The sequence below is a fragment of the Arvicola amphibius genome, chromosome 4 (genome assembly GCF_903992535.2).
Source record: "Arvicola amphibius chromosome 4, mArvAmp1.2, whole genome shotgun sequence".
Taxonomy (NCBI): domain Eukaryota; kingdom Metazoa; phylum Chordata; class Mammalia; order Rodentia; family Cricetidae; genus Arvicola; species Arvicola amphibius.
Genome location: NC_052050.1, coordinates 110,207,512 through 110,222,855, shown reverse-complemented (window position 1 = coordinate 110,222,855; position 15,344 = coordinate 110,207,512). Strand labels below are relative to the sequence as shown.

At 44.8% G+C, this 15,344-nt stretch overlaps 1 protein-coding gene across 1 annotated transcript in view; it reads left to right on the top strand.

Moving 5' to 3' along the window:
* Marchf1 (membrane associated ring-CH-type finger 1) overlaps window positions 1–15,344 on the top strand; it is a 474,645-nt gene that overhangs the window by 457,625 nt on the left and 1,676 nt on the right. Inside the window, 2 exon segments of the mRNA XM_042054962.1 lie at window positions 4,871–4,969; window positions 4,972–5,023. Coding sequence (XP_041910896.1) covers window positions 4,871–4,969; window positions 4,972–5,023 — 151 coding nt within the window.

The following is a 15,344-nucleotide window of genomic DNA, read 5'->3' as shown; positions in this document are numbered from 1 at the left end:
CGGCTTCACCAGATCCTTTTAAACCTATGGGTAACCTTCAGTATTTGCATTTGCTGGCACTTACCAGCGCCAGCCATTCTTGTCAGCACTTTAGATGTGAGGAAATGAAAGGACAGAGAATTCAAAGGGCTGAAACAGCTTCAAACAATTTACAGTTCAGGAAGCTGTGCGGAATGGTTTGGTGGCCACTGAGGTATGGATGTGATTTCATATCAGGGAGAACAGAGGCAAGCAAGGCATCATTGGCTATGATGTTTGAAGATTTGAACATCTGATTTTATTTGAGTCCTTATTTGAATGCTCTTGAACCATATGTAATGTTAACAAATTACTGGCTATCAAATAGCAAAAAAGCAAAACCAAAAACAAACAAATAAACAAAATAACCTCAGGTGAGTTATATAGTCCTTATTGGCAGAGCTAGAATTTGACCCCAGAAATTTCCATCTTTGCTTAACTATTCCTTGGATTAGAGACCTGTACATGTGCGCAGAGAACTGGCTCCGTCCACAGGGCTCTGTCTTCTGGATGCATTAGTTACTTGCCTCACTACTGTGACAACTAATGCTAGGGTTGATTTGGGCTCACAGTCTCAGGGGATCCAGCTCATTGTGGCAAGGGAGGTGGAAAGCAGAGAGCAGAGCAATGTGTGCCTTGCTCTCTGTCTCTGTCTCTGTCTCTGTCTGTCTCTCCCTGTCTCCCTTCCTCCCTCCCTCCCTCCCTCCCTCCCTCCCTCCCTCCCTCCCTCCCTCCCTCCCTCCCTCCCTCCCTCCGTCCCTCCGTCCCTCCCTCCCTCCTGGAACCCCAGACTGGCATAGTACTGCCCATATTCAGAGTAGATTTTCCCATGTCAATTAATTAACAGAACCTAAATAATCCCACCTGGAAATGTGTTTCCATGGTGACATCAAATCCTATCAATTGACAATCCAGATTACTCACAACTAACGCTGAAAATTACTTGGAATTATAGCAGCCTCCCAGAACAGAGCACATTCACTGCCTTGTTTGCAGAATTCCTGTTACTCGTGAGTTCAAAAGGCAAAAGGAGACTCAATTTGAGCATTAGCCTCACAAGGCTATTGATTTGAGATTCTCAACTGTTCTTTTTAGAGTAACGTAAGTTGTCATTTTTAGTAAGATGGTCTAACTGCCTGCAATATTATCTTTACTTCAACCAGATACCTGTGACTTCCTCCAATCCTAAACTAACCCATGTACAAACTCCTCAAATGGCAACAATATTTCTATTTTGATTGGGTATTTCACAGGCGCCTCTGGATATGTGGCCTATCTCTTCCTGTTTCCATTCAAATTCCTTTGGATGTGTTTCCCTGCAATGCCATGATACAAAACCTTTCCTCTTGTCTCTATTGTCAAGATAAACAGAGGACTAGAAACACACGCGGTGCGCCCACGCGCACACACACACACACACAGACACACACACCAGAGACACACACACACAGACACACAGACACACCACACAGACACACACACACACACAGACACACACACACAGACACACACACACACACCAGTCACACTGTCCTTTCACTATGGCCCATGTACAGAGGTGCCAAGCAACATCAATATTCACAGATAAAACAGGTAAGGGTTTAGTTATCAGCAACAAAGCCTGGTCATTCATTTGGACGTTGGGTGTCATTCTGTAAGGACAGGCTCACATCAGGGACACTTTCTGACTTGTCTTGACACTAACTGCCTCTGTCACTCAGTAACCTCAGCCAGCTACTATGCCTCAGGGTGGCTTTCCTGTTTCCTAGCATTCCTCAAATTTTTAGGAATTCCACTAAAGATCTGAAGAGGTAAACTTTCCTTCTGGTGTTCTTAAATGATTGGCTACAGGTGTAGCTGCGACTTTTTATCTCAAAAGTTATGCCTCGCAAATGTTCAGACTCTGTGATTTGGCTTCCCTCCCAAAAGTACTTGAAACTGTAACATGATTCTATTTTAATAGGTTTCCTGTCACTTCAACACTAATTTAGAAAGTAAAACTAAAAATGCAATGGAACTGCTTGTTTTAGTGAGCAGTGAACTGCCTGCCAACCACTTTATTCTAAACAAATTCAACCGGTCATATGATTTCCTTCACTCAGCATGATCTATTCGCTTTATAGCAGGCAAGTCCTGCTGATTCTGTCACCTTCCTAGTCTGTGCTTGGGAGTGACAAGCACTGTTTCTGCACTCCGCCAAGGCCACTCTACAAAAGACCCTCATTGGAAAATCAGGTTTTCAACTGTGTCACAGTAACCAGAGTGCTAGCCCACACCACGATCGCAGACCTTCGGGACGCCTCAGTGGGTTCGAGGGCCCTGCTGCCAAACCTGGGCACCAGCATTTAACTTAAGAACCCACACAGTCTAAGGATAGAGCTGTCTTGTGACCCTCCACAACCATCCTGTGGCAGGTGTGCACACTCACTTACTCACTCACTAAATAATTGAAAAAAATTCAGATTACAGGACCCCTGTTGCCACAATTTCCAGTTTGGTAACTGTGAGGTGGAACCCCAAACACTGGATTACTAACAAGCTCCCCAGCACCCTGACTGGTTCTGGGGAACACTCTTCAGAACTGCCACTCTAGATTGGAACCTCGAGAAGCTTCTCTAGTGTGTCATGCCACAGAACCTTTGAGAGGTGTGTGTAACCACTCTCGTTCACATGATGGATTGTGTTATGGGTGTCTACAGAAGGCAATGCATTTCATACCTGATGTATATGACAAACTCCACAGTAATAATACAAGAAGACTCGGAAAATTCCAAACAGTTAAAATGCAGCTTTGAATTTATGCAAATGAAATTATGGCAATAGTTAAAACAGATGGCTGGAAACTCCTAGCCCTGACTGTATAAAACACAATACTGCTAAGAACTCATAGAGACTGGTGGCCACCAAGGAGCACCATTCGAGCTATCAGAGTATAGAGTCTCTAGAAATTATGGGTTATGTTAGAAATCAGAGAGATAAATAGGAGAATTAGGAAAGAAGGAAGGTGGGGAGGGAGAAAGGAAGAGAGAAAGGAGGGATAAGGGAGGGAGAGAAGGAGGAGGAGGGAAGGAATAAAACAATTGTGCTCAATGCTTGATGTTTGGTCTTCTCAACGAGAGAAACAAGGCCAAGGGTGATAAAAACAACAAGGACCTAAGACCAGGGACATGCAAAGTCTGAAAGCAAAGTCCATGCCAGCTACAGAGGGCAGTTTGTTGGGCCAACCGTAGTTGATGTGGTTTCAGGTAGAGAGGAAAACTTGACTCGTACAACAGGAAGAGAGATGGTGGTAGAATTAAAGAGATGTGGGAAAGGATCCAGGCGTGATGAGGTCAGCTTCTTTGTGAGATCAACACTCCAAAGACTGAGGCAGGAGGATTGTGAATCGAAGGTTAGCCTGGGCTACATGGCGACACCCCCGCCTAAAATAACCTACCAGTGGGGCTGGTGATGTGCAGGTCCACCAGGTCACCTGGTGCTGATAGTGGGAAAAGCTCTGAGAACCGGAGGAGCCTCTGCAGGAGATGTCCAAGTGTCACCAGGCAATCTGGGAATGTGAGCACAAGTCACACACTGCTTCATGGCATTGGGAGAGAGAGACAAAGGCAATGAGATTCCTCAGTCTTTACTACCGCCAGCTTGCTACTGACTCAGTTTTCAACATCGCAAAACATTAACTACAGTACTTTCATAACTTGTTAAATAAATCTTGTACCCTTACTACTTCCTCCATCTATTTTGCCATTACAACCATGCTTTGTCGAAAAGTTGTACACGGACCTGAGCAGACATGAACAATTGATTAATGCCTTGATTTCTGGGAGGGCCCTGTGGAAAGGCCCACATGCAATAATGTCTTCATAGGGCAGAGGGTGCTGTGGTCCTGCATCTACACTGTGGAAAAAGTTGGTGACCTTCCTACACTTCTCCTTAAAATGTCACTTCTAATTTCACTAACACGTGACAGCCTCTGAGCTCCTATTGCCCGGCACAGGGATCTTTGCCAATGATTTGTTCCTACCCTATTTACTCCTGGGCATTTTTTTAGACCCCTGATGTTAGACAATGTATTTTATTTCATAAAATTGCTTTTAGATTTAAGTCCCAATTTTTGAAAAGAGATTGTTCATTTGTATTTCCAGGTATCTCTGTGCCTTCCTACCAGGGAAGCCAGAGAGCACAACATCACCTTGAGCTGAAGTCATCTGTTTGGAGACTAGGACATCCTCTGAAATGGTTTAAAAAAAACACCACTATGTTGGTGTGCCAAATGTAGGAGGGGGAGCTGCTTCTTCATCCTGGCTACCTAGAACGGAAATAATCACACAGAAATTGTATTAATTAAAACACTGTTTGGCCCATTAGCTCTAGCTTCTTATTGGCCAACTCTTATATTAATTTTTCCCATTTCTATTAATATGTAGAGCGCCATGTGGCAGTGGATTACCTGCAAAGATTCGGCACATCTGACTCTGGCATCTCCATGGTGTCCTCTGACTCCGCCTTCTTCCTCCCAGCATTCCATTTAGTTTTCCCTGCCTACCTAACTGTTCTAACCTTCCCGGTTCTCACCTTACTATAGTCCAAAGCAGTTTCTTTATTCCTTTAATGGTAATCACAGCATACGAGGGGACTCTGACATTGTTTTCTTACAATTAAATTGTCTTTCCTTTGTCAGTATGATTTCATAGCTCTCCAAATGCAAGAAACTTATGTAAATACAGGCAACATGGTGTAAAACTGAAAATAACGATGTTGACTTTGGCACTGCACATCCTGCCTGGAAAATAAACTGAAAGCCAAATATTCTGGTTATAAACAACGGTTGGTGAGTGACTCATTCTGCTTGCAGTGGGAAAAGCTCCAGATGACCACAAGTGAGAGAAGGAAAATATTCTGCTCCGTTACGTTCCACGTCAATCGCCGTCACCTGTTGGTGTGGGGTCTCTGTAATGTGTCTGAATCGATCGGACGGCAGAGGAGATCAAGCAAGGTAACGACAATGGTAAGGACATGCCACCCTCCCTCCTCCTCCAATGGATTCCCATGATGGCACCCAAGGGCAGACAGGGAGCTGCTGCTATAGTAATGGTAAGGACATGCCTCTCTCCCTCCTCTACCCCTGGCTTCCTGTGATGGCACCCAAGGGCAGACAGGGAGCTGCTGCTGAAGTTTAGGTTTCCGTTAGGTTTCCAGGTAGGACACCTGAGCAAGGGCCAGCACTGCAGCCGCGTCTTCTCCAATTATCTCCTTGGTTCAACTCTGTCTAAAAAGCATGGGCCACTTGGGATCCCATGTAGGACTTGAGAAGTGTTAGGTCCCAGGGAACCTTTGAGTCGGAGATGCATGGCTATCATTCACCTCCTGGGAATTCCCAGAGGCTTGGGGAGCATCAAGCTTTGTCAGTATGAGAACACAAACTATTAGAGAAGTGGAGAGTTTCCGAGCGTGGCGGCACATAGCTTTAATCCCAGCACTAGAGAGGCAGAACAAAGTGGATCTCTGCGTCTGAGGCCAGCCTAGTCTACAGAGTGAGTTTCAGGAGAGCCAAGACTACACAGAGAAACAAAGAAAAGAAATGGGGGGGTAGAGGGTTTTAAGGTTTTATTTAATTCATCCTACCTGTTGCTTCTTTTGAAGACTCACAGTAACACTGTAGTGCAGGTATGTACGGGTAATTGATGCAGGGGATTAGCACTATAGCTGAAAAATTAGCCAAACCCAGTTTGTGAAGGATTGTGTCCAGGTCCTATTCTTAAGGTTAAAACCTTCCCAGGCTTGTCCACTTAGGGGGCAGCAGTGCACACCACCCTGCCTGTACTCCCAGAGTGGAGGGATTTTGAAGGTTTGCTGGCCTGCAGGACTCTTGGTGTGCACAGTAGTGTAAGGGAAGATGCGATGGAGCCAGTCTTGAAGATCCCAGTCTCCTTTCCTAAGAAACAAAATCACAAGAAAAATCTATATCAATCTAAATACAAGAGAAATGAGTAGGATGGGATTTTTTAGAATTCATTTATGTAACATCAACTCATTTATAATTGTATCGCTACAGCAAATGTCTGCGTTTTGGGCCCTACTATGACTCTCCCCAGAGTTTTGCACATAAGGTTTCATATTAAGTCGGATTTAATAGTTCTCATTCTCATCCCTGCAGGTAGGGATCTTAAACATGATTGCATGTGATAAGTACCAGACACCTGGCCGTGCCTAAATAGAAGCTAACCATCCCCATTTCACATCACCCCAACTCTCCCCCTTGAGGAGTAAGGGTGATGCTAGCTACTCAGGCAGATCTTATGATGCCTGGTTGGAGACTTCCTACTCTCAGATGCCAAGTAAAGCCCCCATTGGAGAACCACGCATGTGCATGACTAGACATTCTCCTGACTTGGCCACATTGTGATGTACAAGAAGCAAGGACTTCATTTTACTATGTCATTGCAGACAAGGGTTTCCATGGGAAACCTTCTTATTTAGTCAACTGCACTTGTCTGATGCTTGAGACACATGAGTTGTGACTGTTTACAGTACCAGGAGGTTGAATAGTCCTCACATGGAGAAGAAACCACACCCCTCCTTTCTTCTGTCCCCCTGCTAATTGCGGCTCCCGTGGCCATCCTTCTGTTCTTATTCCTTTAGCTGCTGCTTGCATGCTGATAACCACCCCCTCTAGTTTTATACTCTGCTCATAATATACTCCAAAGCTTGCATTCTCCCTCCCTCCTGAGAACATCTCTGGAAGTCTTCCAGGGACTCAGATCAGTATCCACACAATCTCCCACATCCAGCCGCAGCACCAGAAGAAAGGCATCTCTAATAACCGGATCCTCCTCCTTTCTCTGGCCAGTCTCTCTTCTCCCTGAAATCAGTCACCCAATCCTCTGCATTCTGCCTCTATCCCTAGACTCTTCCATTTCTCTCCTTCCCCCACCAACAATATTCGTGTGAAAAACTGTCTTTATACAAAGACAGAGAAAGCCTCTTCCTAGACCGTCTCCATTCTTCCCACCTTCACTCGTGTTCATTAACTACTACAAAATTAATAATTCAAACATTATGCCCACTTAGTATTGTGAGTATGTAACCCCAATTCCTTCTGGGGGACTCTGTTGCCCTGAGGACCTATGTGTCAGCAATAGGATCAAACATCTTTCTTTCCCTGAGAATCTTTTCTAAATTCCTGCTCAGCTTTTTCCCTCTGTGGCAAAATAATTCTTTCCAGGTTCTCTTGCCCAGCATGTGCATGCGTGTGAGTGTGTGTGTGTGTATGTGCGCGCGCGCACGCACATACACACACACACACACACACAGAGAGAGAGAGAGAGAGAGAGAGAGAGAGAGAGAGAGAGAGAGAGAGAGAGAGAGAGAGAGAGAGAGAGAGAGTCAGAGAAAAAGTGAGAGACTGCTCCCATACAGATCCCCAATCTAACTCCTAGGAAACTCAACTCAAAGAGCCCAGGCCCAGCAACACTTTGTTTCCTGGGAATTCACTGGAAATGTACGTCCCAGCCCTCTATTCCCCTAACCTCTGCATGAGGAACTGATGTAGGGTATGTAGCTCCAAAAGGCACCACCCTGCTGCGCGTTACCCCAGGCCCTGACACTTACCTTTGGGTGAGCCTCCACTTTCCTAGAATGTTGATTGTCTATGGAGTTTCCCTAACATCGCAAAGCCTGCTGCTTCTCCCTGGACACCCAGACTTACTCCTTATGTGACTGTGTCATGCAGCCTTGCTGAGACTCTCAGCCCCACCAAGAGACTCCCAACTAACTCAACTCATCATTTATTTGTCCCCTGGACTTGCCCAAAGCAGGCTTGGAGCAGTGTAGGGAGGTGTTATCTCTGCTCACCACATCACTGTCTAGGACAGTGTGCAGAAGTGTGTACCCAAGTTTTCCCACTCTTTAGCTTGTAGAATTTTCTTTTAAGTGCTTCTTTCTCATTTCTATATGGGTCACTGTCTTAACTGGGGTTTCTATTGCTGTGATGGACACCATGACCTAAAGCAAGTTGTGGAGGAGAGGGTTTATTTCAGCTTATACTTCCAGGTAACAACCATTGTGTGGCTTGGGTAGTTTGTGGGGTCACTGGTAGTGGAACCAGTATTTATCCCTAGTGCATGAACTGGCTCTTTGGAGCCCATTCTCTATGGAGGAACACCTTATTCAACTTAGATACAGGGGGGAGGGGCCGTGGTCCTGCCTCAAGTGATGTGGTAGACTTTGTTGACTACCTATGGGAGGCCTCACCCTCTCTGAGGAGTGGATGGGGAGAGAAGATGGGGGAGCAGGGGGAAGGGAGGGAGAGGAAACTAGAATTGATATGTAAAATGAGAAAAGATTGTTTTAAAAAATAAATTTAAATTAAAAAAGAAAAGAAAAAAGAAAATGCCTTTCAGCTGAATCTTATGGAGGCATTTTCTCAATTGAGGCTCCTTCCTCTCAGATGACTCTAGCTTGTGTTAAGTTGAGATAAAACTGGCCAGTACAACTGACCCTTTGTCAACTTGACACTTAAACATCATTTTTCAGTTAGAAATTTCCTTTCCTCATGTATCCACAAGATGGCACCTTAATAGTAATAACATGATATAAAACATACATAACTTTAAAAGGCACAGTTCTTACAAATTCAAACACAGCCAAAATTCAGTCTCTTAAAAATATCCAATCTATGTAAAAATCCAAACTCTCTTTAAAAAGTTCGAAGTCTTTCAGCTGTGGGCTCCTGTAAAAATCAAACTAACTCAAATGCTTTCTTCGAGAGGGAAGAAGGCACAGTCATGATCTCCAAAAGCCAACTCCTCCAGTGTAAATAGCTCAGTGCCCGATGATCTGGGACACTCACAGTCTTCCAGGGGACCTCTAAGGGCCATGAGTCACTTCTCCAGCTACAATACTTTAGACGGCAAACACCCCTACAGAAGTCTGATTTCCCAATCAAAACCTTGGTGCTAGTGATGTATCTCAGTTAGGAGACTGCCTGCCTGGTAGCGGCGGTGATGTTGGTCACCATAGGGTCGTGATGTTGGTCACCATAGGGTCGTGATGTTGGTCACCATAGGGTCGTGATGTTGGTCACCATAGGGTCGTGATGTTGGTCACCATTACCACATAAACAGGGTGTGATGGCAGCACCCGTCATCTTGGCGAACAGCAAAGTGGCAGAGGGATCAGAAGTTCAGTCATTTTTGGCTACAGAGCGAATTGAAGGCTAGTGTAGGCTATATGAGACTCTTTAAAAAAAAAGTTTAGTGGTAATCCAGATTTGACTTTCATGCAGAGATTAGATAGTGTTTGTATTATTTCTGCTGCCTATCAGAAACCACAATGAGATACTCTTTCTCTTTGGTATTATTTTATATTTGGTATCTTTGGTCACTTAGGAAACAGGTCTTTGTGGAGCAGAAGAGTCTGTGGTTCTCCACAGAGCTGTGCACTTGTGGGACAGCCTTTCCCCACATATGGCAGGGCAGCATGCACATCTGGCAGAGTCATCTGAAGCCGCCCTTCCCCCCCCACACACACACACACTGTGAGATGATACCATCAGGCTGAGCTCTTAGCATCTTAATCTTCCTCAGGCATTGTGAATGCTGATCCTGAATTTACCTTTGAAGTTACTGGAGAAGGACCGTATAATTTAAAAAGCTAGGATATTTTATTTTTTTTTTCAAACAAAATTTTTTTTTTACTTTTTTTTTGCCTTCTAAGTTTTATTTTTTTTTTTTCTCAGTTTATTTATATTTAAAAATTTCCATCCCCCCTCCTCCTCCCCCTCCCTCCGCTCCTCCTCCCCCTTCCCGCCCCTCCTTCTCCCCCTTCCCTCCCCTTCCTTCCACCCATACCTCACCTCCCTCCCTCTCAAGGCCAAGGAGCCATCAGGGTTCCCCACTCTATGCCAAGTCCAAGGTCCTCCCAACTCCCCCCAGGTCCAGGAAGGTGATCGACCAAGCTGAGAAGGCTCCCACAGAGCCCGTCCATGCAGAAGAATCAGAGCCCAGCGCCAATGTCCTTTGCTTCTCAGTCAGCCCCCGCTGTTGGCCACATTCAGAGAGACGGGCTTGGTCGCATGATCCATCAGTCCCATTCCAACTGGAGTTGGTGATCTCCCATTAGTTCTGTCCCACCGTCTCCATGAGTGAACGCACCCCTCACGTTCCTGACTTTCTCCCTCATGTTCTCGCTCCTTCTGCTCCTCATCAGGACCTTGGGAGCTCAGTCCAGTGCTCCAATGTGGGGCTCAGTCACCTTCCCCATCTGTCGCCAGCTGGAGGTTCCCTCATGGTCCTGACTTTCTTTCTCATGTTCTCCCTCCTTCTGCTCCTCATCAGGACCTTGGGAGCTCAGTCCGGTGCTCCAATGTGGGGCTCTGTCATTTTCTTCATCTATCGTCAGGTGGAGGTTCTATGGTGATATGCAAGAAATTCATCAGTATGGCTATAGGAACTGGCCTTTTCAGGCTCCCTCTCCTCAGCTGCCCAAGGAACTAACTGGGGGCGTCTCCCTGGAAACCTGGGAACCCCTCTAGGGTCAAGTCTCTTGACAACCCTCAGGTGGCTCCTTAAATTAAGATATATGCTTCCCTGCTCCCATATCCACCCTTCCTGTATCCCAAGCATCCCATTCCTCCGAGCTCCCCCCATTCTCCCCTTCACACTTTTCTCTCCCCATCTTCCCTTGGCCCAGTCTCGCCCAGCCCTCAAGTTCCCAATTTTGCCTGGCGATCGTGTCTACTTCCAATATCCAGGAAGATTACTATATCTTTTTTTGGGAGTTCACCTTCTTATTATCTTCTCAAGGATCCCAAATTTATAGGCTCGATGTCCTTTAATTATGGCAGGAAACCGATTATGAGTGAGTACATCCCATGTTCATCTTTTTGGGTCTGGGTTACCTCACTCAGAATAGTGTTTTCTATTTCCATCCATTTGCCTGCAAAATTCAAGATGTCATTGTTTTTTACCGCTGAGTAGTATTCTAGCATGTATATATTCCACAGTTTTCTTCATCCATTCTTCCACTGAAGGGCATCTAGGTTGTTTCCAGGATCTGGCTATTACAAATAATGCTGCTATGAACATAGATGAGCATATGCTTTTGTAGTATGATTAGGCATCTCTTGGGTAGATTCCCAATAGTGGAATTGCTGGGTCCTGGGGTAGGTTGATCCCGAATTTCCTGAGAAACCGCCACACTGCTTTCCAAAGTGGTTGCACAAGTGTGCATTCCCACCAGCAATGGATGAGTGTACCCCTTACCCCACAACCTCTCCAGCAAAGGTTATTATTGGTGTTTTGGATTTTAGCCAATCTGACAGGTGTAAGATGATATCTCAAAGTTGTTTTGATTTGCATTTCCCTGATAGCTAGGGAGGTTGAGCATGACCTTAAGTGTCTTTTGGCCATTTGAACTTCTTCTGTTGAGAATTCTCTGTTCAGTTCAGTGCCCCATTTTTTAATTGGGTTAATTAGCATTTTAAAGTCTAGTCTCTTGAGTTCCTTATATATTTTAGAGATCAGACCTTTGTCAGTTGCAGGGTTGGTGAAGATCTTTTCCCAGTCAGTAGGCTGCCTTTGTGTCTTAGTGACAATGTCCTTTGCTTTACAGAAGCTGCTCAACTTCAGGAGGTCCCATTTATTCAATGTTGCCCTTAAGGTCTGTGCAGCTGGGGTTATGCATAGGAAACGGTTCCCTGTGCCCATTTGTTGTAGAGTACTTCCCACTTTCTCCTCTATCAAGCTCAGTGTGTTCAGATTAATATTGAGGTCTTTAATCCATTTGGACTTGAGTTTTGTGCATGGTGATAGATATGGATCTACTTTCATTCTTCTACAGGTTGACATCCAGTTATGCCAGCACCATTTGTTGAAGATGCTTTCTTTCTTCCATTGTGTGCTTTTAGCTCCTTTATCAAGAATCAGGTGTTCATAGGTTTGTGGGTTAAGATCTGGGTCTTCTATTAGATTCCATTGGTCGACTTCTCTATTTTTATGCCAATACCAAGCTGTTTTCAATACTGTAGCTCTGTAATAGAGTTTGAAGTCAGGGATGGTAATGCCTCCAGAAGTCCCTTTATTGTATAAGATTGTTTTGGCTATCCTGGGTTTCTTGTTCTTCCATATAAAGTTGATTATTGTCCTCTCAATGTCTGTGAAGAATTTTGATGGGACCTTGATGGGGATTGCATTGAATCTATAGATTGCTTTTGGTAGAATTGCCATTTTTACTATGTTGATCCTCCCAATCCATGAGCAGGGGAGATCCTTCCATTTTCTGGTATCCTCTTCAATTTCTTTCTTCAAATACTGGCAGTCGCTCCTCTAGGTCAGGACCACGTCTTATTATTCAGAGAGCACTTGGCATTGGTGGAAGTTCAAAACAGTTCACTGCCCATAGCTGTAGCAGTAGCCATAGCCAAGGTGATAATGGTAGCCACAGCCATAGCCATGGCCATAGCCAAGGTGATAATGGTAGCCACAGCCATAGCCATGGCCAAGGTGATAATGGTAGCCACAGCCGTAGCCATGGCCAAGGTGATAATGGTAGCTATAGCTGTAGCCATGGCCAAGGTGATAATGGTAGCCACAGCCGTAGCCATGGCCAAGGTGATAATGGTAGCTATAGCTGTAGCCATAGTCATAGCCACAGCCATGGCCATAACTGTAGCTGACTTCTAGAGATCAGCACAGCCCTAATATGACAGACAACTGGCCAGCAGTTCCTGGCCACTTTTCTGGCAGTTGTGCTGAAGAAAATCATCTCTTCAAAGCACAGCTTCCTCATTTGGGAAACCAAGAAAGCTAGGCTCTGTGACTTCTAGAGGTTTTTCGATATGACTTGCTTTCAGACACCATGGAGCAGGTTTTTGCTTTGGGTTAACTGAATTGTGTTTAGATAAGTGTCGTGCCATACCATTCATAGTTTATTTACACTGAATTTTAAATTTTAATATTATTTAAGAACTTAGTTGGAATATTAAAAGAAATTAAGAAAAAATATACACTGTGTTGTTTAATTTATGAAGCTGTAAAGGGGAAAGCAGAGAGCATCAAGCCATGCACACTTCCTGTGGGTGTGATCAAAGCGCCAGCTTAGTGGTATGATATTTTGTCAAGACATGCGGTGTCCCTGCAGCTTCTGGGCCCTCTCCTTCACTGCTGAGAGATTTAAAGGCTTTAAATATCCTAGGTGTTTCCAGTCATGTGACACGATATACAGAGCCCCAAGAAATACCATACTTAAAAGAAAGATATAGACTATTGGTTTACAGATGAGAAAAAAATGTTAACTTGCTTGATCTACAGCCACATTACAAGCCCATCTGGGGCCTTCTGATTTCTCTGACTTGACTTAAAGGGAGAATAGATATATTTAAGATATCCTAGTCTGTGTGCCAGAGAGGACAAAGAGCTGGCTCTGCCATCAAGGAAAATGCATTTTCTGAGAGACAGAATTCCTAGGGAAGAAGCATATCTGCAAGGCCCAGGGACTGTGGCCCAATTCATAAGCCACTGCCATTTGTTTGGAAGCTTGATATAAGAACTCCCTAACAAATTCAGTGCACATGGCTGCTGCTTCCTTCTGTGTAAGGACCTCTTCATTGATTTTTGGCGGTCTTTTTGAGGTGTCCCTCTGGTGAAAAGAATTAAACTAGCTAGGGATGTTGGGTGCATATGGTGAAGCTGTATGTAGCTGCCTCTGTGCCAATGCCATGGTTGGCAGTTAACTGGATTTCAGACCCCTGGATTCTGGAAGCATCCAGAAGTTGGAGCCTACAAAAAGTGAGAAATATCTGAGTGTGGGCACCACAGAAATCACTGCTCTTAATGATCAGCTTAGCCAGCCAGAGACATGAAACCCACAAGTCACTCTGGCCACCACAGTGACTGTTGACAAGCCACACTGTTAATTCACTGAGCTAACACCAAGAACCCCATGGGGAGGCGTGACTTTATCCCCATTTTTAAGCAATGTGTCAGTTTGGCTCTATTAATCCATCCACACATGGTGACTTAGAACAGCGACCATTTATTTCACCTCATTCTGTGTTTTGGTTAGGCATGTGTTCTGCCTGAGCCATGTGAGCTGATCTCTACAGTCAGTTGTTGCACCTGGAGAGAGCTGGCACTCCAACCAGCAGCTGCATAGTCAAGCATAGGTTCCTTTACCTGTCTGGCAATGGAAGGAGATTAGCTAGAATGGCAGGTGCAGTTAAACTGTGTAGGAGTTTGGCTATTTTTCTAAGTATTTGTGGTGTGTGTGTGTGTGTGTGTGTGCGCGCGTGTGCGCGTGTGCGTGTGTGCGTGTGTGTGTGTGTGTGTGCATGCCAGTACACTGAAGGACAGAAAATGGAAAGTAGATGTAAGCGCTCTGACAACACAAACTGAGATCATGCCCCTTTAAATATTAACAGCTGAGCTACTTATCTCTCCAGCTTGGCTTTTGTTATTGTTCTAATCATCTAGCATGATCTAGCATGTTGGTCCTAACATGACAGTTGCAGGGAATTCAGAAAGGAGCAAGATGGCTCAGCAAGTAAAGGCGCTTGTGGTGAAGCCTGGGGGACCTAAGTTTGACCCGTGGGACCATAATGCCCGCGGGACTTCTCCAAAGTCATGACTCGGGAAGTCCTAACGGTCTCCAGCACCTCTTCCAATTTAATATTCTTACTCCTTCTGTTTGCTCCAAAGCGAATTAATCGACATTAGTAGCATTTCTAGTGGAATTCTACGTAGATAATGTGAAGTATTTTGAAAAACGGCATTTGCCTTTTCAGACAGCAAAAACATTGTTTTTCTTTAGATGCCAAAACTAAAGGGTGACCTAGAATGCTACGGTGATGGAGATCGTGCAGCTTCACAGAGAGTAGCAGGAAGTAATGTCACTAATTGAAGCAGTGTTTGTCAACCTCATGGCACAAACTGCATCCTCTTCACACTGGAGTGGGCGCTAATGAATCGGTAGTTTATAAAGAGAATGGGGACAGCCCATGCTGCAGCCTGAACCTGTATTAGGACAGGGGACAGTGGGTTTCCAACATTACACTAATAGAACTTTAGATAAAGTATAGGAGGAAAGTGGCTGAAGGGAGCTTCTTGGCTATGCAGAAACCTTCTTGTAAATTCTACTGGACACTCCTAATCCACTGTAAAGATAAGCTTCCTATTTGATTACCAAAAGAAGCATAGAAATACATGTAGGTGAGCAAAGTCAGAAAGAGATTAAGGTGGCATCAGCAGCAGTGGGGAGATGTTTCCTTCCCATAACATAAGTCCATTTAAGGTTAGAGAGTTGCCCCCCACAAGTTTTCAAAGGAAAAGTTT